Raw genomic sequence first — 24,318 nt, 5'->3', positions numbered from 1 at the left:
CTAAAGGTTCAGTTATGGACAACATTAATCCTATTATCATTTCAAACATGAAGCCAAGTTTCCTAAAATTCCTTAGAACCTGCTAAATTAGTTTTGCAACAAGTTTATACTTCATATTCCTTGACAATGATCTGTAACACTGGGTACCTGGTTCAGATTTTGTACCCTTCTTTCTCTCCATCCATTTAACCTTTATTATTGGAAAGTACAGAGAATTTACTATTAGGAAGAGTAAGGTGCAGTAAGTTTACAATAATCAGCACTTCTCATACTGATGTGTTTATTTTGATATAATCAACAATTTATCTCTGAACAAGCTTTTAGTAGACATAGAAAAATTCATCTTAAAACTCACATGGAATCTCAAAGGACCCAGATCTACAAAATAATTTTGAAAAGAACAAAACTGGACGTCTCACACTTCCTGATTTCAAAACTTACTATAAAAACCTACATAATCAACCAGCGTGGTACTGGTATAAAGACAGACATATGGATCAGTAGAAGAAAATAAGGAACCCAGAAGTAAAACTTGGCACATGGTCAAATAATTGTTACAAAAGTGCCAAGACAATGGAGGAAAGGACAGTCTTTTCCACAAATGTCATTGAGGAACGGAATAGCTACAGGAAAAAGAAGGAAGTTCAATTCAGGCCACAGTATACTATACACAAAAATAAACTTAAAACCAAACCTTCCATCCATGGAGTCAAAACATCATGACACTAGATTAAGCAAGGTTTCTTGGGCATGATGCCAAAAAAGTGGAGACAGCAAAAGGAAAATTGGACAAATTGGATTTCATTTTGTGTATCAAAGGATATCAACAGGCAAGCCATTGAATGAGAAAAAAAATCTGTTATAAGATTAATACCCAAAATATATGAAGAACTTTCACAATTTACCACAAAAAGCCAAACAAGTTGCTTTAAAAAAAAATTGTAGAAAAGACCTGAATAGACATTTTCCCGAAGACCAAAAGCACACGAGAAAGTTCCTATCATCAATAATTAGGAAGATGCCAATCAAACTTACAGTAAGATACTACCTCACAACCATTAAAATGGCCTTTCTCAGCAAAAGAGAAATGTTGTATGACAGTTCCTTAAACTAAGACTCACCAGATGATCCAGCAGTTCTGCTATGTGTATACCCTAAAAGCAGGGACTTGAAGAGACATTTTCACATGTATTTACAGTGATGTTATTCACTTAGTGAAAACACAGAAACAACCCAAATGTCCAGCAATGGAAGAATAGATAAGGTGTGCTATATACATATAATGGAATATTATTCAGTCTTAAAAAGTAATGAATTCTCACATATTGTAACAGTGATGAGCTTTAACAATATATGCTAAGTGAAATAAGCCAGACACAGAAAGACTGAAGTAATCAAGGGTCTAGAAGATAGAAAAATCAGAAGCAAATAAAAATTTCAGAACTCCATGAGTTTAGACTCAAATAAAACTCAAAAACTAGAGTCAACATTGGAATGGAAGAGAAGAGGAAATAGTGAATTTTAAGAGTAATATACTCAGTGAATTTTAAGAACAATATAAATGACTCAATCTGAACAACAGAAAAAAAAAAACTGGGAAAAGAATACCAAGGCCTCAGAGCCCTGTAGAGCTACAACTGAAGATTTCAAGATCTGGGATAGGAAGAAAACAGAGAGTTAAAGACTCTTCATAGTTAGTAAAAGACACAAACTTATAGATTAGGAATCTGAGAAAACTTCTAACAGAATAAACTTAATTCCATGCTTTAAGGCATACTATGGTCAAAGAAAAAAATCTTAAGAGACTGAAATAACATCTTACTTGTAAGAGGAAAAATAACAAACAAAACAGAGTAGGTTTCTCACCAGAAACCATGGATGCCAGAAAGGTGGAGGGAAGCAGTACAATATTCTTCACGTACAGAAAAATGTATGAACCCAGAATCCTCTATCCAAAGAAAATACAATTTTCAAATGAGGAGAAACTAAAAGAATCTGTTGCTAGCAGGCCTAACCTAAAAGAATGACTGAAAGAGTTGCTTAATCATAAAGGAAATGAAGTCTGGTTTTTTTGTCAGTTGTGGGGCTCTTCAGCTCAAGGTTAGCACTCTACCACTTGAGCTATAGTGCTTTGTGGCTTTTTCTGTGTATGTGGTACTGAGGAATTGAACCCAGGGCTTCATACATGCTAGACAAGTACTCTGCCATTAGGTCACTTTTTTTTTTTTTTTTTTTTTTAAATAAAGGCAATTAAAAAATGGTGGGTAAAACCAGAAAACTGGAAGTGGCGCTGTGGCTCAAGTGGTAGAGTATTGGCCTTGAGCTGGAGAGATCAGGATCGGTGCCCGGGCCCAGATGTTCAAGCCCCACAACTGAAAAAAAAAGTGGGTAAATACTGCATACATTTCTTCTTTTTGAAGAGCTCTCTGAATTATATCAGTGTAGTTTTAAATATACAGAGAAAAATATTTAAGACAATTACGTTCTAAATAAGGGAGAATAAAGGAATTAAAAGCTATTCAATACAGAGAAAGATAAAGAAAAGAGAAACAAAAAGCAGAAAACAAAATGTGAGACTGCAGACTTAAGACCTATACAGCAATCATCATAATAAATGTAAATGGTCTAAATTAAAAGGCAAATTTGTTTTTTTTTTTTTTTTGGTTGGTCGTGGGGCTTGAACTCTAGGCTGGGGCGCTGTCCCTAAGCTCTTCAGCTCAAGGAGAGCGCTCTACCACTTGAGCCACAGCACCACTTCCGGTTCTTTAGTGGTTTATTGGAGATAAGAGTCTCACGGATTTTCCTGCCTGGGCTGGCTTTGAACCGCAATTTTCAGATCTCAGCCTCCTGAGTAGCTAGGATTACAGGTGTGAGCCACCAGCGCCAGGCATTTGTTTGGCTTTTTGTGGTAAATTGTGTAAGTTCTTCATATATTTGGGGTATTAATCTTTTAACAGATTTTTTTTTTCTCATTCGATGGGTTGCCTCTTGGCAATCTGGGCATGGAGGTAGTGCCTATAATTTTTCCATACCCTCAGGAGGCAAACAAGAGGACTGCAAGTCCAGACAAAGTTAATGAATCCCCATCTCAAAAAGAAAACATAAACAAAAGGGCTGAGGGCATGGCTGAAGATGTCGAATGCCTGCATACAACTTAAAAAGAAAAAAAGCCCTGACAGAATGGATTATAAAACACGACAACTAAATATTGTCTACAAAGACACTCACTTCCTATAACCACACAGAAGACTAATACTAAGAGTAGAAAAAGATATGAGAATGTTATTTAAAAGAAAGCAGGAGTAGCTAATGTTACTATCAGATAAAGTAAATTTCAGAGCAAGGAAAATTGGCACAGCTGGGGTCTGAGGGGAAATAACCTGAGAGAAGGGTCAGTCCAAAAGACACAGCAATTCTAAAGTTATATTAAGTTATATTAGCAAACAACAGTGTTAGAAAATATGCTAATAAGAAACTGGTGAGGAGGAGAAATAGGCAAATCTACAATTATAGCTGAAGCCTTCAAAACACCCCTCTCTCAGCAAGTGGCAGAACAGTTGGCCAGAAAACCAGCAAGAGCACAGGCATCTCAATGTTACCAGCAACCACCAGGGTCTAATTTGCATTTGTAGAGGGCTCTGACTCAATAACACTACTTACTTCAGTCCAAGTGACTAAGCAACACAGACCAGTGGATCCCAGTGGTTTCTTGAACAAAGTCCTTAGCTAGTATTATAGCTTATAAAAATAAGAACTTGTCCTTTTATATAAAAATAACATTTTAAAGCCAGATACTGGTAGCTCATACTTGTAATCCTAGCTACTCAGGAAGCTGAGATCTAAGGACCACAGTTCAAAGCCAGCCCTGTCAGGAAGTCCCTTATCTCCAATAAACTACTCAGAAAAAGCCAGAAGTAGTGCTGTGGCTCAAAGGGTAGAGAGCTAGCCTTGAGTACAAAGAGGCTCTCAAGGACAGTGCCCAGGCCCTGAGTTCAAGCTTCAGAACAGGAAAAAAAAAATTTAACATTTTAGGCTTACTGAAAAATGATTTAATTTGATTTTTGCCTATTTTTGCTATAAGATACTTCTATTATAGTAAGAATTTCTTGAGAATATTGTCAGTGTAAAAATGATGTCCCCACAAATTCATTTCTACTGCTTTTTAAAGTCACCATTTATTATTACTCTATGACTAATATTTGATGCAGACCACATGTTGACAGCCATCAAATGATAGAAGAAATACAAACCAGATCCCATGAGCGCACAGGTCAGGACCATAGAGTTGTATTTGATCTCAGGAGCACTCTTCTCATCTGTTAGCAGCCTGTGTAGAATCTGTACCAGCTTGGCACTTTCTAGATCTTTTTCTGCAGTGCCTAAAATATAAAACAAAGCGTAAGTTATAACCTCAGGCTAACCACTACTTCCTCTTCCTAGAAACTAAGCATGTGAACACTTTCAAAAGACAAGATAGACAAGATTCAGTTAAACTGTGAGAAGCATAGACAGAATTAGAGCTCAGTAGACATTTCAGGACTTGAGCTTAACATTCAACACCAAACGTTCCTTTTAGTATGAAACAATTAAAATCATCTGTATTGTGGAAAATCTCAAACAAATACAAGAGCAAAAAAGATGGCATACTCATCCATACTGTCATCATCTTTAAGAGCTATCATCCATCCTATTTCATCAATCCCAAATAATTTTGGAACAAATCTTGTAAGTCATATCTATTTCCTCTGTAGATATTTGTGTATATATCTTTAACATTAATAGGCTCAGAATAAATTGCCTTCAAAATCCCGGCAAGATTTTCTATCGAAAACAGACAAACTTTCACAGGAAATTTTGTGGAAAACCACAGCTTCCCATCATAGCTAAAAGAACCTTGATAAAAAACAGTGGGAAAAATTCTCTGACTTGATATACTATGACTTACTATGAAGCTACCAGAATCAAAATACTGTAGAATTACTGGTAGATATAGACAGATACATAAATCAAAGAAACTGAATAAAGGACTAGAAATAAACCAATGCATATATGCTCAACTGAGTTTTGACAATGGTACAAAATCTATTCAATGAAGGAAGGACTTTTTCCACAAATGGTCAAAAGCAATTAGACATCATGGCGGTGGGAGGAGTGTGTGTGTGGGAAGCCTGACCTAAGCCTCAGATTTATATAAATATTAACTCGAAACAGAGTAGAGGATTACATGCAAAATGCAGAACTGTAAACCTTTGAGAACAAAGAATTCCTAGAACTCAGAAGTTCAGAGAGAGACAGAGACAGAGAGAGAAATGGTAGAGTGGAGGTATGGTTCTGTGGTAGAGTGCCAGCTGCGAATAAGAGAAAATGGGCATCAGATGTAAATAATGATTTCACTAAAGAATATATATATATGTTATAATATAGGTTATATATTATATATATATATAATGGACAGCAAATAAACACAAGAGAAGACATTCAGGGTCAGTAGCAATTAAGGAAAGGTCATTAAACCCACAAAGAAGCCAAACAATGAAGCTATCAGAATAACTACAAGAAGAAATAGTTACAAAACCAGTAAACACTGGTGAAGATGCAGGGTAAACCAGGCTACTCAGACAGTCCATGCTAGTGAGAGTATAGAATAGTACAGCCACTCCAAAAAAGGTTTGGCAGTTATTCTGCAAACTAAGCATGCAGTTATTAGATGACCTAGCAACTGAACTCACAGGCAGAAAAGTGAAAATGTATGGACACACAAAGATCTGTACACAAACACTCAGGGAGCTTTATCCTTTTTAATCCCCCAAATAGAATCAGCCTACATGCCTTCAACAGGTGACTGGTCAAAGTATGTACCACAGAATTCTATCTGGCATAACACAAATTAGATAAATGCTGAGGAAAAAAACAAGCAAACAACAAAGGCAATTAATTGCCTCCCAAAGTCACAGATTTTATGATTTAATTATATACAATTGTGAAGGGGAAATTATTTATTTATTTGTTTATTTATTTATTGCTATGTAAGGGCGATGCATAGAGGAGTTACAGAGTTACAGTTGTGTCAGATAAAGAATACATTCCTCTTTGAACAGTGTCATCCCTTCCCTCGCTCTCTCCCAGGTTTTCCCTCCCATCCCCACCCACAAGTTGTATAGCTCATTTCAACATAGTGTCTCATGAGGACCACTAGATAGTTAAGGGAAAATTTTAGTAGTGAAAGGCAAATTAATGAGTTCTAGGGGTCAGGGTAGGGTGGAAGATATTGGAAGTGGGAAGCAATTATGATTATAAGTGATCTGTGTTATTTCTTACAACTGCCTATGAATCTAAAATTATCCTCAAGAAAGGGACAGAAATTTTTAAAATGCCAGTCTGATATTATTATATAAACATTTTAGGTGATTATGATAATTCCTTTTCAAAGTGTGTTGTGAATCAAAAAGGTACAATGAGCTTATTTCTATCTTGGGCTCAAGAAATTTAAGGGACCATTTGGAAACAATAAGACCATGAGGATGTGTTGTAGTTCTATTATGAAGTTAAATGGACTTCAGCAAATGCTCAGCTATCAGAAGGTGATGACAGTGTTACAGCTTGTCTGGTTATTAGGGGCAAAAATCAGAATCACCTCAGGCTTGGAAGGTTAAGGATTTCCTGGAATTTTTCCATTACTCTGAGCCTTTTTTATTTTATTTTATTTTTTCCGGCCGGCCATGGGGCTTGTACTCAGGACCTGGGCACTGTCGCTGAACTCTTTGATTTTAAGGCTAGTGTTCTATCACTTTGAGCCACAGCTCTCTACTTCCAGTTCTGAGTGGCTAATTGGAGATAAGAGTCTCACAGGGACTTTTCCGCCCAGGCTGGCTTTGAACCAGCAAGCTTCAGAACTCAGACTTCTGAGTAGCAAGGATTATATGTGTGAGCCACTGGTGTCTGGCTACTCTGAGACACCTTAAACCAGGTAGTGAACTTGGTTTGTAATCACAAGTCTCCTTCCCTGTTTCAAAACCTCCCAATGAAAGGTTTGTAGACTTCTATATGACTCAAATTCTATGTCCAAACTGCTTGGATCTCTAAACATCCTTCTTACAGAGTAGTCACTGAGAATAAGCATAAGTATTTCTTCTTTTTAGTGCTGGTTTGAGGCTTGAACTCAGGGCTTAGTGCTCTACCAATAACTCCAATCCAGCATAAATCACTTAAGATGACAAAAATTCAAAGCTTTTATCCTTAAAATCTAAATGAATGTTGACACTACAGCAAGAATACCATGTTTATCGATGTTTCGTTTTCTTCTCCCTGGGCTGGTAAGTTGGCAAGTTGCTTGCCTCAATGTGAGAATTATAGATATAAAACCATCAGCAGGATTCATATATAATCAGTTTGCAGCATTTACATATATGGCTTTGAGATGGACAGGATCCACCCCTTAACTCCCCAGTTATTATATAAAATAGCCTTGGGTCTTCAGCCAGAGGCTTTGTGTCTCTGAAATACTTACTGTCCTTGGCTGGCTTTATATTAGAGCTTGGTTCTTGAGCCAAAGATTGCTCGTCACATACTAGATGTGTATGAGCTGACTTCCTGTGGAGAATTCTGCCCAGAGGGATGCTACTTGCTAGACAGATACTAACAGAACCATTTAGACTCTGCTTTTGGGAACTTGAACACAAAAAAAACCCCAGAAAAGTGACACTGAAGATGAGAATTTAAGAGCAAGGGGAATGCAACAAAGCAAAAGCAGCCACGGAGATGGGGAAGATCTGCAGGAGAGGATCAGTAGTGGAATCAGCAGGGAAGGAAGGGAAAGCCCAGGTCACGGGGAGAATGGCAGCCTCTACTTGCTATGTTATTGTAAGAATTGTATCATTTCCCTGTAAAGCCTGCAGGAAAGGTCTTTTTATATTCTCTAAGTGGCCATCACCGGAGATATTACTTAAAAGTTATACTTAAAGCACTACCCTAAAAATGTTACTAAAAAGTACAGCCAAAGGAAGCAGTTGTGACAACAACCTATACAATATCATTTTCTGTATATCCAGATAAAAAGTAAATACCATATTGGCAAAACTCATCCAGCTAAGGTTCCATCTGACTTTAATTCCACTCCTGTACTTCCTTCCATCCAAGATAAAAATAGGAGAAAATAAGTTTGTCACTGAGGTACTTACCCAACTCTAAAGCTGCTATTAGTGCCAAAGCAACAAGAGCTTCATTCTGCATTATTACATGTTCACTAGTTGCCATGGTAACTAGATGCTTGATGCCCCCACTCTGTACAATGGTTTTAATTACATCCTACAATAAATAAATATCACAGAATTACAAACTTTAATTCCAAATATTAAAAAAACCCTCCATTACCATCAGTTGATGTATTGGTAACTCGAGAGGTCTTTTAACTGTCCTGTGTGAATCATTAGATTTTACCTATCTTTTTTTTTTTTCTCACAGAAGAAAAGGAAAAAGCTTTTAGCTTCAAAGAAATTCATCCAACGATGACAACTTAAATTGCCTAAGTGAAAAAAGACCACTGCATGTCTTGTCAAGGGGGAGAGAGGCCGAGAAGCCACCAGAAGAAATAAATGTGCAGACCTACTTCAGGATCCATGACAGGAAAATAAAGCTTGAATTTAAGGTGTTCTTAAATTTTATTTTTTATGATGGTGCCAGATAATTGTTTTCCAGGTGCTTTAGGTAATGGCTTTTATAAAATATATAATACACATATTATACATTAAGAAAATTGTTTTAGATCACTCTTGATCTAAGCCATACATAATAAATCTGTTAATAAAGGGAGCCGACTACTGGCTGTTTATGTATTTGTGCCTTCACTTGTTAATTCTTTCAAAGAAACATAATATTTATGACATCTGTACTTTACAAGCATCTACATATTTACTGTTAAACTAAACAAACATGCCCTAGAGAGCAGCTATGCTGGGAGAGGGTATCCAAGGTGATCCCTTTGCCTTTCATGGATGATGCTGTCTTATCAACATACTCCCTGGTGCTGCCATAGTTGCCAATGAAAATGTATACGTTTTTAAGCTGGTCTGGGTAAGACAGGTAATGGGAAGGGCTAGTTAACATCCATTTTTCCCCAGGGAAAGAGTTCAAGATGTACCATCCAGTAGGGAACACACCTGAGTTGAACCACTGGGGACAGCTGTGGTAGAAAAGCCTGCTATTTACATGAAGAGATTTACGCAACTGAAGACATATCTTTATTTCTTTTTCCTTGTCACCTTCTTGTGCAGATAAACAAAATGAAAATAGTGGCAAATTTGAATTCCAAATTGACTTTCCATACACAATCACGACTGCAGTTGTAAAATAAATGAATTGTTTAAAAGGTTTACCTTAGAAAAGAGTGTTTAAAAAAAAAAGAAGCAGGACTGGGAGAGAGTGAGGAAAGGGAAGACACTGTACGAAAGGAAACATACTCATGACCTGACGCATGTAATTGTAATACCTCTGTCCATCACCTTTATAATAACAATAAAGCCAATAATAATAAAAGATAAAATAAAAGGCAAAGATACCGAAGGTATTAAATCAGTTTCTGATCCACTTAACTAGCTTCCTACCATTGTGATCTTTTCCTTTCTTCTGCTTATTTATTCACTACCCACCATGTGCCAGTAACTATTAGATTGGATAATGCCGTGAAAATGGATTGGGCATCATATACCACCTGGGTATCATTTAATTTCTAAGTAACAGCAGCGAGATCAGCATATTTAAAAAAATAGCAATAGGAGGAGCAAGAGCACCCTTCAATGAGTGCTTCTCATGTCCCAGGCAGCACTTGGGTATGTGGGTATATATGATTTCACTGAATCCTCACAGCCCCCTTTTTTTGGGGGGGTGGGGTGTCCAGTCGTGGGGCCTGAACTCGGCCTGGGCACTGTCCCTCAGCTCTTCACCTCAAGGCTGAGGAACCGAACCAGGGCCTCATGCATGCAAGGCAAGCGCTCTACCACTGAGTCACCTTCCCAGCCCTCATAGCCCTTTCTATAGTAAGAAACCTAGACATGAAGAGACTTGGCCATTTAAAGATAAAAGACTTTAAAGACTTGACCATTTAGAGATATAATTCAAGCTCATCTCTCTGATTCCGAAGCTGTACTACAATAGAATACAACTTAAAAAAAATTAAAGTTCAATCTTCATTTTCTCCTAGAATAATCATTGATTACTTTATTTATAGAAGATAAGCTTTTGATCTGGGGTCTAATGATGAGTTTCCAAAAAGGTCACATTAATGTTTAGTAACTTATTTATTTATTTATTTTTGCCAATCCTGGTTGAACTCAGGGCCTGGGCACTGTCCCTGAGCTTCTTTTGCTCAAGGCTAGTACTCTACCACTTGAGCCATAGTGCCACTTCCAGCTTTTTCCGTTTATGTGGTACTGAGGAATTGAACCCAGGGCTTCATGCATGTAAGGCAAGCAGTCTACCACTAAGCCACATTCCCAGCCCAGTAGCTTACTTTTGATTTGCTGTGTCGTATGAGGGCTGAGAGGAGTCTGTTGGACTCGCCCATCACACCGGCATGGTCTTTGGCTTCACACCATTCCACCAGACGTTCTACTAATTTAACATTCTTTCCCAGTTGTTCAGCAGCTTCTGCTATAGAAAAGAAGGCAAACCAAAAAATAACAACCACTGATAGGCAATCAACTGAAACCATTGTTAAAGATGTCACACTGTACAGGGAAAACTACATGTCTAAAAAAAAATAAGCATGACAATTTTACAAAAGCAAACATTGTAAATACTCTTTGTTGATGACGGGCTATTAGGTATTTTCTTATGAACTTCTAGACTTCCACACAAAATGTAAAAATAAATGACTTCACACTCTCTTGGAAAAGTTTAGTAGCCTGACTGTACTTTGATAGATTGAAACAAAGGAGTTTTAATAACAACTCTAAGCAATCAATACAGAGAAAAGGCAAGACCTGAGAAATAAGTAAATACATTGTTTGTTTCTAGGTCTGTTTCTTCAAATGGGTAAGTGTTCTCTGTTTGAAAACAGAATTTGAAAAATTCTGTGCCACTGTCTGGAAACATGATTCTGAAGATCAGGTAAAAATGCTATGGAATGTAAAAACACAAAAATCCTCAGAAACTGATCATAAGCCAACATAAAATCAGATTGAATATACTAGTAGACATATAATATAAGTTCCATTTTAAAGATCAGCTATAAGTCACTGGTGGCTCACACCTAAAGTCTTAGCTACTCAGGAAGCTGAGATCTGAGGATTGTGGTTCAAAGCCAATCTGGGCAAGAAAGTCCGTGAGACTCTTATCCCCAATTAACCACCAGAAAACCGGAAGTAGCGCTGTGGCTCAAAGTAGTAGAGTGCTAGACTTGAGCAAAAGAGCTCTGGGACAGTGCCCAGGCCCTGAGTTCAAGCCTCATGACCAATAAAAAATATAAACAAACAAGCAAACAAATTCAGTTATAGCAAGCAGGAGAACTGAACAAATAAGCTTGTCTTTTAAACATTTATTTGACATTTACTTTTATATAATTCTGAATGTTTAAAGTGCTTTTGTGTGTGTGTTTGTGTGGCTTTTTTGTTAGTTCTTTTTAAAGTAGGGGTACATGAAGAACACCATAGCCAAAGTGCAACTTTGAAAGCATTTCTTTTACCTTGTGCGTCTATCAACATTCTTAAAGTCCCCAAAAGTTTGAACTGAACTGGAGGCATTTCAGATTTAAGAAATTTCAAAACTGCACCTGTGACCCCAGCTGATAACATTTTTGCTTTATTAACAACTAGAAAAAAAGAAAAATGGTGTTAGCATTCTTGATAAACACTCAATATATATTATTGCGTTAAGGCCCTATGATACATTTATTAGAATATTTTACTTAGAATATTATTTTAAGAATGAGATTTTTGTATGTGTGTGTATGTATAACCATAGGTACATGACATTTACTTATGTAATTTATAAAGGAAAAATCTGAAAATGTTTACATCTTATTTACAAAAAGCAGAACTCTGAAACTTTAATGTTTCTCTTATCACCTCCTTAACTTGTTAAATGTTACAGACATTCATAAACAGTAAGTTATACAAAACAAATGAAATGTATATAACCTGGACCTTTATTACGACAGTATTTCACTTTATCAGAAATGTAGTTTCAAAAAGAAAGAATAGTTTTAACCATCATTAGTATCACTTACTGGAATAATATGATCTCAAGGCTCAAATCCTTTAATATAAAGACACATTAATACTATTAAAAATGGTATGTCTGCTTATAGGAGAAAAAAGCAAACAAACAGAAAAACTCATTAGATCACCATTTTTAAAGGGAGATTTTATTAATTGATGTCATTTCTTATTTCACCTGAAGAGGCTTAAAAAAGCTTAAAAAGAGTTCACAAAAGGTAATAGAATATTGGTCTTAAAACTAAAGATTACTGGAAGTGGCGCTGTGGCTCAAGTGGTAAAGCGCTAGCCTTGAGCTGAAGAGCTGAGAGACAGCGCCCAGGCCCAGAGTTCAAGCTCCAAGACCACCCCCCCACACACACACACAAAGTAAAGATTACTTTTATATTGTCTCAGAAAACTTACTTAACATATTAGTAAGAAAATGTGCCAGGCGCCGGTGGCTCACGCCTATGATCCTAGCCACTCAGGAGGCTGAGATCTGAGGATTGCGGTTCAAAGCCAGCCTGGGCAGGAAAGTCCGTGATACTCTTATCGCCAATAAACTACTAGAAAACGGGAAGTGGCGCTGTGGCTCAAGCGGTAGAGCGCTCACCTTGAGCTGAAGAGCACAGGGATAGCACCCAGGCCCAGAGTTCAAGCCCCACGACCGAAAGAAAATGTGAATGATTATTTTTTCTTTTCATTGTCAGAGGAGGTCCACAAGTCCCACACAGTAAGTGCCTTCCCATATGATGTGTTTTATTTTCTGCATTATTGCCTCAACTCTTTCCCTTACCTGGGATGGCCAGGTTTCTCAGGGCACTAAGAGCTGCATGCTGTACAGTTACATTTCCATTTTCTACATGTCTGTCCAGTAAATCCATAAGTCTTTCTACAATTCCATTTTCTACCATGTGAATACAATTTCCATCTGGAAAAAAAAGCAATTTTCTTCCTCTATTAAATTGTCTATGAATTGATGTCTACCCATTTACATTAGGGAAAACAAATATTCCAAATAAAATGAATCCAAACTCTTTATTTCACCAGAGTTAGACATCTCTGTTTCCTGAGTGAGAAGTCTGATTATAAACATTCTGGAAATAGATTAAAAAAAAATTAAAGAGTCTTGATTACATATATAAAAAAAGCAAGTAGAAACTCTATTTTCAAAATGTTTACCAGCAAGTTTTACTTCTAGTGAAGGATGTTTAAGTTATGCTGATACTATAACTGAAGTCAAGTCATATTTTACAGAGCAAGTCAACATTTACAGAGCAGAAAGATTATATGAACTACTATTTATTCCACATTTATCTTCAATAATTATCTGAGTAGCCTAAATCCAAAAAAATCAAAAATATAAAATGCTCCAAAATCCAAAAGTTTTAGATACTGACAAGATGCTGTGAGTATATGATCGACCATGTTCAAAATGCAGGTTCATTTGGTATACAAAATTACTGTCAGTCTATGTGAATAAGGTATAAAGAAAATAACAAATTTCATGTTTAGACTTGGGTCCTGTCACTAACACATCTAATTACGTACACAGAAGTATTTCCAAATCTGAAAGGAAGCCAAAATATGAAATACTTCTGGTCCCAAGCATTTTAAGATAGGGGTATTTAATCTGTACTATGGAGTAAAATCAATAACCTGTATTGAAAGAAGACAATCTGTATTTTCTTAGACTCAGTAAGAGATTTCTGGAGTGGATAGCCAGATTTTATAAACAGAGGATGGGAGCTTCTAAAATATGATTAAGCTAAGTAAAATATTCTACATTAAACTAGAGGATCATTCTACGTAAGTTTTATTGGGTATAAGAGTATAAATTAGTGGCCACCAGTGCAGGAATGCTAAGGCCAAGCTTATTAGGAAAAAACCTTTTATCGCGTGTCCCCGTATGAGACGGGTATTGGAATGGCTGTGGCTGTTCTAATATAAAGCTCTAAGTAGAGAGCCTGCAAAGCAAATTAAATGCCAAGTAAAGATGCATACTTAGAATGGATCCAAGTTTACTAATCTCTGAAAAGCCAGGTGTTCAAGAGAAGCTCTTCATGATCATTACTCATGATTTTTAAACTATCAGTATTTAGTTGAACTATATAAAATATGAAGTTTGATAACAAAGTCCTAAGCATTTGAGATTTCTGGAAAACTAAGAACACAGCACAGAAACATTTCTAAAAATTCTAAAAATGTAGAACATTGATTTTAAAATGTGGAATTAATACATTTACCATTTCTGGCAAAATTTGCAATTGCCAATGCTCCAGCAAGCTGTAACTGGTGGTTATTTGATGGAATCCAAGAAAGCACTCTTTGGAATACATTGCCTTTTCCCCCTTCAAACAGTTTCTGCATGGATTCATCTGGAAGTAAATCAGACAGAGAGCTAAACAAGATAAATAAAATTAGGAGGAACAAATCCATGATTCTAAGTGAATAACCCACTGGGAAACTATACACCTCACAAACTACTACATTCATCATGAGAAAAGTAATGATTCTCTTGTACTAAGCCTTTAGTGGTAATTAGATGGCAGAGTTTAGAAAACTTGTTTAGAAAACTTAGTACAAGCTTCCAAGTAGCCATCTAGCTTTTACATATTTGGTGGCATATCTTTTCTGTTTTTTGTTGTTGTTTTTTTGGTTGGTCGTGGGGCTTGAACTCTGGGCTTGGGTGCTATCCCTCAGCTCTTCAGCTCAAGGCAAGCGCTCTACCGCTTGAGCCACTGCACCACTTCCGGTTTCCTAGTGGTTTATTGGAGATAAGAGTCTCACGGACTTTCCTTGCCTGGGCTGGCTTTGAACCGTGATCCTCAGATCTCAGCCTCCTGAGTAGCTAGGAGTACAGGCGTGAGCCACCAGTGCCTGGCTTTGGTGGCATATCTTTATGACAGCACTTGCAAATACTGGAGGATAGTAAAAACTTCTCTTTTTAAAATTCATCATCTGTAATTCCTTTCATGATATATTTATGATTTCATGATATATGTATGATTTCAAAATCATCACATCAACAGCTAGTAAGAAAATGATGAAATGCCTAGTATGGTATCTACAGAAAACACAATACACATAAAACATCTGACTCACCTCCAAGCAGTAATAAAACCATTAGATCTGAAGCTGTTTTAAGCTCAGCAATGTCATCTTCTTTGTCACTATCCACCTTCTGTTGAACGATCTCTAGCAGGCATTCTACTAGCCCTGCTTCTACCAGCTGAAGTTTAATAGCATCTGAAAAATAATGTGAACAAAATCACTAAAATCCTAGGTAAAACAGGAGCTCTGTAAGTGATCATTACAAAGAATTTTAAGAAATCAGGAAGATGTGATTCAAATCAAACACCTTCAAATATTTGAGTCTTCCAATGTGGCCACTGCAGTTAAAAAGACACAAAAACTAATTGCATTTTTTTTTCCATTTGGAATTATCCCTTTGAAAATGTCTCTGAGCATGTAAAGACTGCGAATATCATTCTTACTCTAGATATGATTACTTTTAAAAGTTGCACAATGCTACATATATATGCTTACAACATACATACATTATAAAGTTAAAATTCCTTCACTAGGGGTCTTGAATACAAAGCACTGGGGCTGGGAGGGTGGCTCAGTGGTAGAGCGCTTGCCTTGCATGCCTGAGGCCCTGGGTTTGAGTCCTCAGCACCACATAGGCAAAAAAGAAAAAAGCTGGAAGTGGTGCTGTGGCTCAAGTGGTAGAGCCTTGAGCTGAAGAGCTGAGGGACAGCGCCCAGGCCCAGAGTTCAGGCCTCACAACCGGACCCCCCCCACCCCCACAAAAAAAAAAAACCAACAAAGCAACTGAAAAGTAAAGAGCTATTAATAAACACTAATCTGTACCATAAGAATATTGAGATTTTATATTTGTACAGATATCTATTCTCCAGTGAAATTTACATAACTTCAAAAGTTATATAATTTAAAAGATCTCAAGTTTCCAGTAATTGATAGCCATCTCGAGTGTAGGTACAAGCTGGCTCACAGGCTATGATTTTCTTTAATATGTTTTTTTTTTTTTTTTGTCTTTTCTTTTTTGGTACTGGGGATCGAACCCAGGACGTTGCACTTGCTAGGCAAGCGCTTTGCCACTGAGCTACATCCCAGCCCTCTTTAATATGTTTTAAAATGTTTATCATAAAAGTTGTAAGGAAAAAACTTTAAAGCTAATGATTAACCAACAAAATATTTAAAAATTTACATCCTAATTACATTTAAAAAAAGTAATTTTGGGCTGGGAAGGTGGCTCAGTGGTAGAGCGCTTGCCTTGCATGCTCGAGGCCCTGGGTTCGATTCCTCAGCACCACATAAGCAAAAAGAAAAAAGCCGGAAGTGGCACTGTGGCTCATAGTGGTAGAGCGCTAGCCTTGAGCTGAAGAGCTGAGGGACAGCGCCCAGGCCCAGAGTTCAGGCCCCACGACCGGACCCAAAAAAAAAAAAATTAAAAAAGTAATTTTTATAGTAAACTTCATTCCACATCAAATGCCTTGAGCAGAGATACACCTTTAACCTTTATGTTTTAACCTAAACTGGCCTATCTAAATAACTTAGATATACTTGATATTCTGTAAGGTAAATACCAATCAACTGACCTTGAAATATATTTGCTGAAAATAAATTTTTAAATCTAATTTTTTAGTCTGATTTTATTTTAGTTGTTGTTTTCCTTAATGCTGTGTATATAACTCATATACAACAATTTGGGAGAAATTAGAAGAATAAAAAAATTTTTGACAGGGAGAAAACCTTTAAAATACCTATACTGATGACTTTCTCTTTTAATCATCATGTGTGTGTGTGTGTGTGTGTGTGTGTTTGCGCGCGCGCGCATGTGCATGTGTGTGCACGTGCTGGTCCTTGTACTTGAACTTAGAGCCTTGGTGCTACCTTTTTTTATTGTGAAAATACCGTATAGAGGGGTTACAATTACATGGGCAAGATAATGAGTACATTCTTTTAATCCTTTGTTTCTCCTTCCCATCATCCCCCACCCCCCACCAAAGTTGTAAAGTTAGTTTTTCAACATAACGACTTGTACATCTCATTGTTGCAATGGGTCCACCTGTATCCCTATTTAAACAATTTGTTTTTGCCCTTCCCCTCCACAAATTATACCAACCTCAAATACAGTGAAAACAGGGGTTATACCATGGAGGAGGGACATACAAAGCAACAAAGAAATCATCTTATAAATGTGTTAGAAACAATCACACGAAAGGAAAAACATTTGAATACTTATCTTGGGTTCATTTCACCTAACATCAACTTATCTGATCTTTTCTGCTTATCTCAGACATGTACTAGTTATTGCAAATAAGGGAAACCATGGGGCCTATGTTTCTTTGGGCCTGGCTTACTTCACTTAATAGAATTTTTCCTAAGTCTTTCCATTTCCTAACAAATGGGGCAATGCCATTCTTTCTGATGGAGGCACAGAATTCCACTGTGTATATATACCACATTTTCTTGATCCATTCATTTACTGTACTTGAACTCAGAGCCTTGGTGCTATCTTCCCTCCCCCGCCCCCCCCTCAGGGCTAGCACTCTACTATTGAGCCACAGCTCCACTTCTGGCTCTTTTGGTGGTTAATCAGAGATAAGCATCTCATAGACTTTCCTGTCCAGGCTGGCTTTGAATATTGACCCTCACATTTCAGCCTCCTGAATAGCTTGGACTAAAGGCACTAGCCCTGGCACCCAGCATCTTTTAAACATTTTTAAAGTGTAAAAGTTTAGCTAGCACCAAGACCATTATTTTGCTTTAAATAACACCTTAAAACACACAGAATGCTCTACCTGGAATACTTTAACAAAGGCACACTCATACTGGGCCATGCTTAAAGTAGGGCGTCTCCTTGGTTACAGAATGCCAGGGATAGCAATGTGCAGGAACCAGACTTGAAAACCACGATTTTAAAAAAGCCTTCGAAATGCAAAAATCCTTCAACTATACACATCCTAGCATATGTTAAAATACTATTCATATATAAAAAAAACCCACCCACAAATGATATGCAAAAAAAATAATCCGGGGACAAGTTTTCATAATTATCATTGCATCCACTGCACAATTAAGGGTGGACAAAATAAATAAAAAATAAAAACTGTTCTTATTCTGAAGTAGTGTTAGGAAAGTTCCAGGTAATTCTCTGGCATAAAAACTGGCTGAAGATCATGACCACATTTTTATTTTTGCAGAACCACCAAATGAGATTTAAAAAAGAGCAAAAACCACAAATTTCTCCCTGAAGAATAAGATGGAAGGCATGCAGACAACGAAATGTGTCAAGATACAGAGCTCTCTGATTACAGGTTGACTATAATCACAAATAAACTTAGGAAGCTGGGACTGTCTTAATTAGGATCAGCAGAGTCTTCCAGAAAAAGTCAGGCACCTTTATCCATATTATTCTGTCCAACGACTTTCTCTCTCTCTCTTGCCAGTCTTGGAGCTTGAACTCTGGGCCTGAGCACTGTCCCTGAGCTTCTTTTGCTCAAGATGAGCACTCTACCATTTGATCCACAGCACCACTTCCAGTTTGTTTGAGTAGTTTACTGGAGATAAGAGTCTCCTGGACTTTCCTGCCTGGGCTGGCTTTGAACCGTGATCCTCAGATCTCAGCCTCCTGAGTAGCTAGGATTTACAGGCATGAGCCACCAGCATCCATCCAGTATCTTTATCACTACTGTGTTCATATATACGTGTGTGTGTGTGTGTGTGTGTGTGTGTGTACAAATTTGTATGTATATTAGATATGTATATTAAACATACTGGGGCTATGGATCAAGTAATAGAGCATCTTTCTGGTTAAGTTTGAGGCCCTGAGTTCAAAGCATTTGTAAATGCTGTCCTCAACAATAAAAATTCACTGCCAACAATCCATGATTCCCCTTCCCCAACTTGTGTCTTTCTCATCATAACTCCCTTTATTTTTCTAATCACTACCTCCTACTTTGGTTCGTACCGTGATCACTTCTATAATTGCTACTCTACCAAATAATCATTCCTTGTAGAAAACAAGTTCCCTAACTCTGCTCTGAGGCCATAATGATACATACTTTTATATTTTCAGACAAGCTTTCATATTTAGGTCAACAACTTATCTGGAATTAATGTTTTTTGAATACAGTATGAAGACTGCATGAGTAATGCTCCTGACAGTATTTTTTCCATATTCCCAACAATGTGTAAAGATAGAAATAATTTTGATTTTTACTGTGATTCTCCTTTGACCTCTGAGGCATTAGAAATGTGTTTCTTTATATGAATGCATATTTCTTATTTTTAATTTGGCAGTACCGGGGTTTGAACTCAGGCAAGTGCTCTATCACTAGTGGGACACACCCCCAATTATTTCTGCTTAATTTTTTAAACAAGGTCTCATGTTTACGCCCAGTCAGGCCTAGAGCATAATCCTTCTATTTTTGCTTCCCACATAGTTGGGGTGATGGGGTGAACCATGCCCAGCTTTTTAATTGGCTGAGCTTGGATCTAGCTAAACTTTTGTCTGGTATGGGCATGAGCCACAATCCCACCTCTTGATTTCTGCCCATAAATAGCTAAAAAGAGGCACAAGCCACCATGCCTAGCCTATGTTAATTTTTCTCCCTTCCTTCCTTCCTTCCTTCCTTCCTTCCTTCCTTCCTTCCTTTCCTTCCTTCCTTCCTTCCTTCCTTCCTTCCTTCCTTTCTTCCTTCCTTCCTTCCTTCCTTCCTTCTCTTTCTTTCTTTCTTTCTTTCTTTTTCTTTCTTTCTTTTTCTTCCTTTCTCTCTTATCTCTCTCTCTCTCTTTCTCCCTTCCTTCCTTTCCTTCTTTAATTCTTTTTTTTTTTTTTGAGATTTAAGTCTTGAAACATAGTATAGGCTTGCCTTGGGAGTCTCTATCTCTATCTTCCTCATTCTCCTAGGTGTTGGAATTACAGTTATGTGTGACCATGCTCAGCCGGTCCTGGGACTTGAACTCAGGGAGTGCCTGCTGTCCTTTAGCTTTTTTGTTCAAGGCCAGAACTCTATTTGAGCCACAGCTCCACTTTTGACTTTTTGGTGGCTAACTGGAGATAAGAGTCCCACAGATTTTTCCTATCTGGGCTGGCTTTGAATGGAAATCCTCAAGATCTAAGCCTCCTGAGTAGCTTGGACTATAGGCATGCGTCACCTGTGGCTGGCTTGGCTCTCCCCCTCCCCCCCCCATCCTTTCATTCTTAATCCGTTAGTTTTCCTTATACTTACAACACGTTTCTTCTTCTCAGGGCTTCAGGCTTGCCAAGCAGGCATTCTACCATTTGAGCCATGCTTCCTGTCTCTTGTTGGTTATTTTTGAGGTAGCATTTCGCTCTAGGCTTGGACCTACGTGGACTGTGATCCTATTTCCTCATGTCACTGGGAACTGAGTGTGAGATTCTGCACTGTCACTTTAGCCACTGCACTTCTTTCTGCTCCCTCCTCCCTTTCCTTCTTTTCGTGGTACTGGGGTTTAAACCCATAGCTTTGTACTTCCTAGCAAAGTGCTGTACCACTTAAGCCAAGCTTCCGGCTCGATTTACTTTTTAAAAGGAGTCTCACGTTTAGCCCAGGCCAGCCTGTCCTGCAATCCTCCTGGTCATGTTTCCTGTGTAGCTGGGTATCAGGTGTGTACTACAACGTCCAGCATTTTATTGACTGAGGTGAGGTCTCGTGAACTTTTTGGCCAAGTTGGTCTCAAAGTGAGACATTCCAATCTCAGCCTCTCAAATACCTACATTTATGATGTATGGCTACTATACCGCTTCTTCTATGTAAATTAGCCACTGGCTTGTTCTTTGACTTGGTGGTACTGGAGGTTTGTGCTCAGAGCCACGTGCTGTATCTGTACTGGAACGCACTTATGTTAGGCTTCCTACTGTAGCTAGGATAACAGGTGCATACCACCATGCCCAGCTACTTCCACTGAGATGGAGTCTTAAAGGCTTTTCTGCCTGGGCTGTTGGTAAACTACGATCCTCCCATCTCAGCCTCTCAAGTAACTAGGATTACAGACATGAACCACCGGAACACAACTTTTTATTTGGATGTACCAATTACACAAGCAAATTGTTGGTAGGGTCTCTTATTCTTTGTATTTCATGTTGGATTTCTTTCCAATCTATCTTTTAGTAGTTTACTAGATCTCTAATTGAACTATACCTAATCCATGAAACCCTTCATTAAGTCCTTAATTTTGGCTGAATGTTTTGATTCAGTAATTTTCATTTCTTCTTGAAAATAATCTTGTATCATATTTTTATAGTTCCTAGTTTCCTTCTAATTTTTTTTGGAGGGGAGGGGGGTCAGTCATGGGTCTTGAACTCTGGGTCTGGGCACTGTCCCTGTGCTCTTCGATCAAGGCTAGCACTCTACCACTTGAGCCACAGCGCCACTTCTGGTTTTCTGGTGGTTAATTGGAGATCAGAGTCTCATGGACTTTCCTCCCCAGGCTGGCTTTGAAACACAATCCTCAGATCTCAGCCTCCTGAGTAGCTAGGCACCCGGCTTCCTTCTAAAATTTTTAAGCTTATATTTTTAACCCTTTGAATAGATTAAACAAAGTTTTAAGCCAATGTCTGATAATTCTAATAGCTGGAGATGGTTGCTATTTCTGTTCTCTGTGCTGATTCTTGTGTATAGTGTCACATCTCCTCATGTGTTCCACCCTCTCTGTTTTGAGTATGTGCAAGAAATTGGTTCCTTGATTCATTCACCTCCTAGGGTACATCCCTTAAGATGTTTTTGGCCAAAGAAGGGTGTGATTTACCAGTATCTTTACGGCTGGCAGGCCGAGGATTCCAACTTTTATCCCTTTTGCCTTACAAGGGTACAGAAGTAGAGTTCAGCATGTCAGCTGTTTTTTGTTTTTTTTTTTTTTCATATTGGAACAAGACTATGTTAGCTACAAAAGCATGTCTGCTAAGATTTTAAAATCAAAAGACCTAGAAAAAGCAGCTTTGGCAAAGAAAATACAGGTATGGAGTTGAAGTTAGAGATAACAAAATAAAACAACACATCATTCATAACAGAAAGAAGGTTTTTAAGCTAAAGAACTGGTAGTTTAATGTTAGAAAACAAACTGAGAAGGTCAACATGACAATGAATCAAAAGGTAGATTTCTTTTCTCACCATTTTCTGCAAGTGGAGCAAGAACTTCAAAAATCATTTCTCTCTTATCATGTTCTATTTGTTTCTTGAAGAGTTTTACCAGCTCTTCAGCAATGTTTGTACTGGCAAACTGTTCTTTACTTGACTCTGAAAAACAAACAAGAAAAAAAAACCTAGAACAAGCAAACCAATTAAAACCAGACATTTGTTTTCTAGTATTTTCTAGTATTTGATCATTTTGGTCCATTATAAAACAAAGATATTCTTCAAATACAGAATAAAACTGATTTTTCAATACACCCCCCCAAAAAAGAAAAATATCTAAGGATTTAGAGAAAAATCTTCCAACCCAATAATACTTGAGGCTATAAAAAATGTTCCGTAGCATAACATATAGACAGGTAACCATAGCAACAATGCAATTTTTAAGCTACAAATGCATAATTTCAAGGCTGTTAGTCAAAGAAAAATTATTCATAGCAGATGGAATTTAACATGGATGAATAAAAATAACACCATGTTAGTATTATTCAAATGTTGGTTTTGAGTAGTATTTTTTTTTACTACTATTTTTTTTTTGTTTATTTTTGTAGTGCCAGGGATTGAACCCAGGGCCAAGTACTCTATTACTCAGCTACATCTGCAAACCCAGGGCTGCCCTATAAAAGCCAATTCTTTTAAATAATAGCTGCCTCATTCTCTCCTATGTCTTCCAGATGTCCAACCTTTCTCTTTTACTCTCTACAGATGGGGCACACCTGATCTGTGGACTCTATAAAGCCTTGCCAAGGCAACCACAAGTAGGACTCGAAATTAATAAATCTAGGGGCTGGGAAGATAGCTCAATGGTAGAGTACTTGCCTTGCATGCATGAGGCCCTGGGCTCGATTCCTCAGCACCACATAAGCAAAAAGAAAAAAGCCAGAAGTGGTGCTGTGGCTCAAGTGGTAGAGTGCTAGCCTTGAGCTGAAGAGCTGAGGGACAGCGCCCAGGCCCAGAGTTCAGGCCCCACAACCGGACCCCGCCCCCCCCCAAAAAGAAATTAATAAATCTAGGGAGTTAATTCATAGCAACATAACCATCAATAGCCGCTAACATAACATGCCAGTGGTCCTTGCAGAAAAAGATTCTTTACCTGGAGAACTAGCCACTAACAATCAAAATTTAAACATGCTAGTTTCTTTCATGAAAAATATTTACCCTCAACCTTACCATGTTTTTCAATTACAATTCAAGCTCACCCACTTTTAGAACCAAATTTCTTGCTAGCAACGTTTACATATATTACCTCTACTTTCTCCATTCACATACACTTCTAAACACTTATTTTTCAAAGGAAAAAAAATAAAATGTTAAAAACAAAAATGTGTATGGTTTTGCTTGCTACAAACACATAACTTAAAAATGAATTAGGACACAATTTAACATGTGCAGTCTGTTCCAGAATTTCAGGAAGGAAAAGAAAAAAATATATATATGCTTAATTAAGTTCCATGTATTTGTGGCACTGTTTCCAGGCACAGTGGTGCATACCTATACTTCAAGCATTTAGGAGGTGGAGTCTGAAAGACAGAGAGGATGATGCCAACCTGGGCTGCATAGCAAGAAAAATAGTTTCCTTTCAGAGGACTATGAAGAGAAAAGAACAGGGGACTTGGGGAGAGGGGGAGGGAAGGGATGGTAGGGGAAAAACAAAGGAGGGGTAACAATGCTCGATAGGAAACGTATTCATTACCTTACTCATGTAACTGTAACTCCTCTGTGCAGTATCTTTACAATAAAAAATATATTTTAAGAAAGAGAGAAAAGAATCAATACAGAGTGTTGTTGGATGTTGTGGATAAATAACAATGTCTTTGACAGGAGAACTAAGAGGGTAAAAAAACGAAGCGTCAAGGACCAAGGAACAAGAATTTATAGAGGTCTGGTAGAAAAACAGGAACAAAGATAGGGCACCATAGATTGGGAAGATGAGCCCACAC

General features: G+C 37.7%; 1 protein-coding gene across 4 annotated transcripts in view; it reads right to left on the bottom strand.

The window, feature by feature from the left end:
- Window positions 1-24,318, bottom strand: part of Rap1gds1 (Rap1 GTPase-GDP dissociation stimulator 1) — a 104,577-nt gene that overhangs the window by 2,091 nt on the left and 78,168 nt on the right. For 2 of the 4 annotated variants that reach the window (XM_070022309.1, XM_070022312.1), the window contains 8 exons: window positions 22,358-22,483; window positions 15,297-15,440; window positions 14,438-14,569; window positions 12,988-13,122; window positions 11,678-11,803; window positions 10,505-10,641; window positions 8,178-8,304; window positions 4,251-4,379 (listed from right to left, as the gene is read on the bottom strand). In XM_070022309.1, the coding sequence (XP_069878410.1) occupies window positions 4,251-4,379; window positions 8,178-8,304; window positions 10,505-10,641; window positions 11,678-11,803; window positions 12,988-13,122; window positions 14,438-14,569; window positions 15,297-15,440; window positions 22,358-22,483 (1,056 nt within the window). Of the gene's footprint in view, window positions 1-4,250; window positions 4,380-8,177; window positions 8,305-10,504; window positions 10,645-11,677; window positions 11,804-12,987; window positions 13,123-14,437; window positions 14,570-15,296; window positions 15,441-22,357; window positions 22,484-24,318 lie in introns of all 4 variants that reach the window. The other 2 variants (XM_070022311.1, XM_070022308.1) reach the window with 1 other exon arrangement.

Source organism: Dipodomys merriami, unplaced genomic scaffold (genome assembly GCF_024711535.1).
Source record: "Dipodomys merriami isolate MVZ:Mamm:240054 unplaced genomic scaffold, mDipMer1.0.p SCAF_15, whole genome shotgun sequence".
NCBI classification, from domain to species: domain Eukaryota; kingdom Metazoa; phylum Chordata; class Mammalia; order Rodentia; family Heteromyidae; genus Dipodomys; species Dipodomys merriami.
This window is presented reverse-complemented; position numbering and strand designations above follow the sequence as displayed.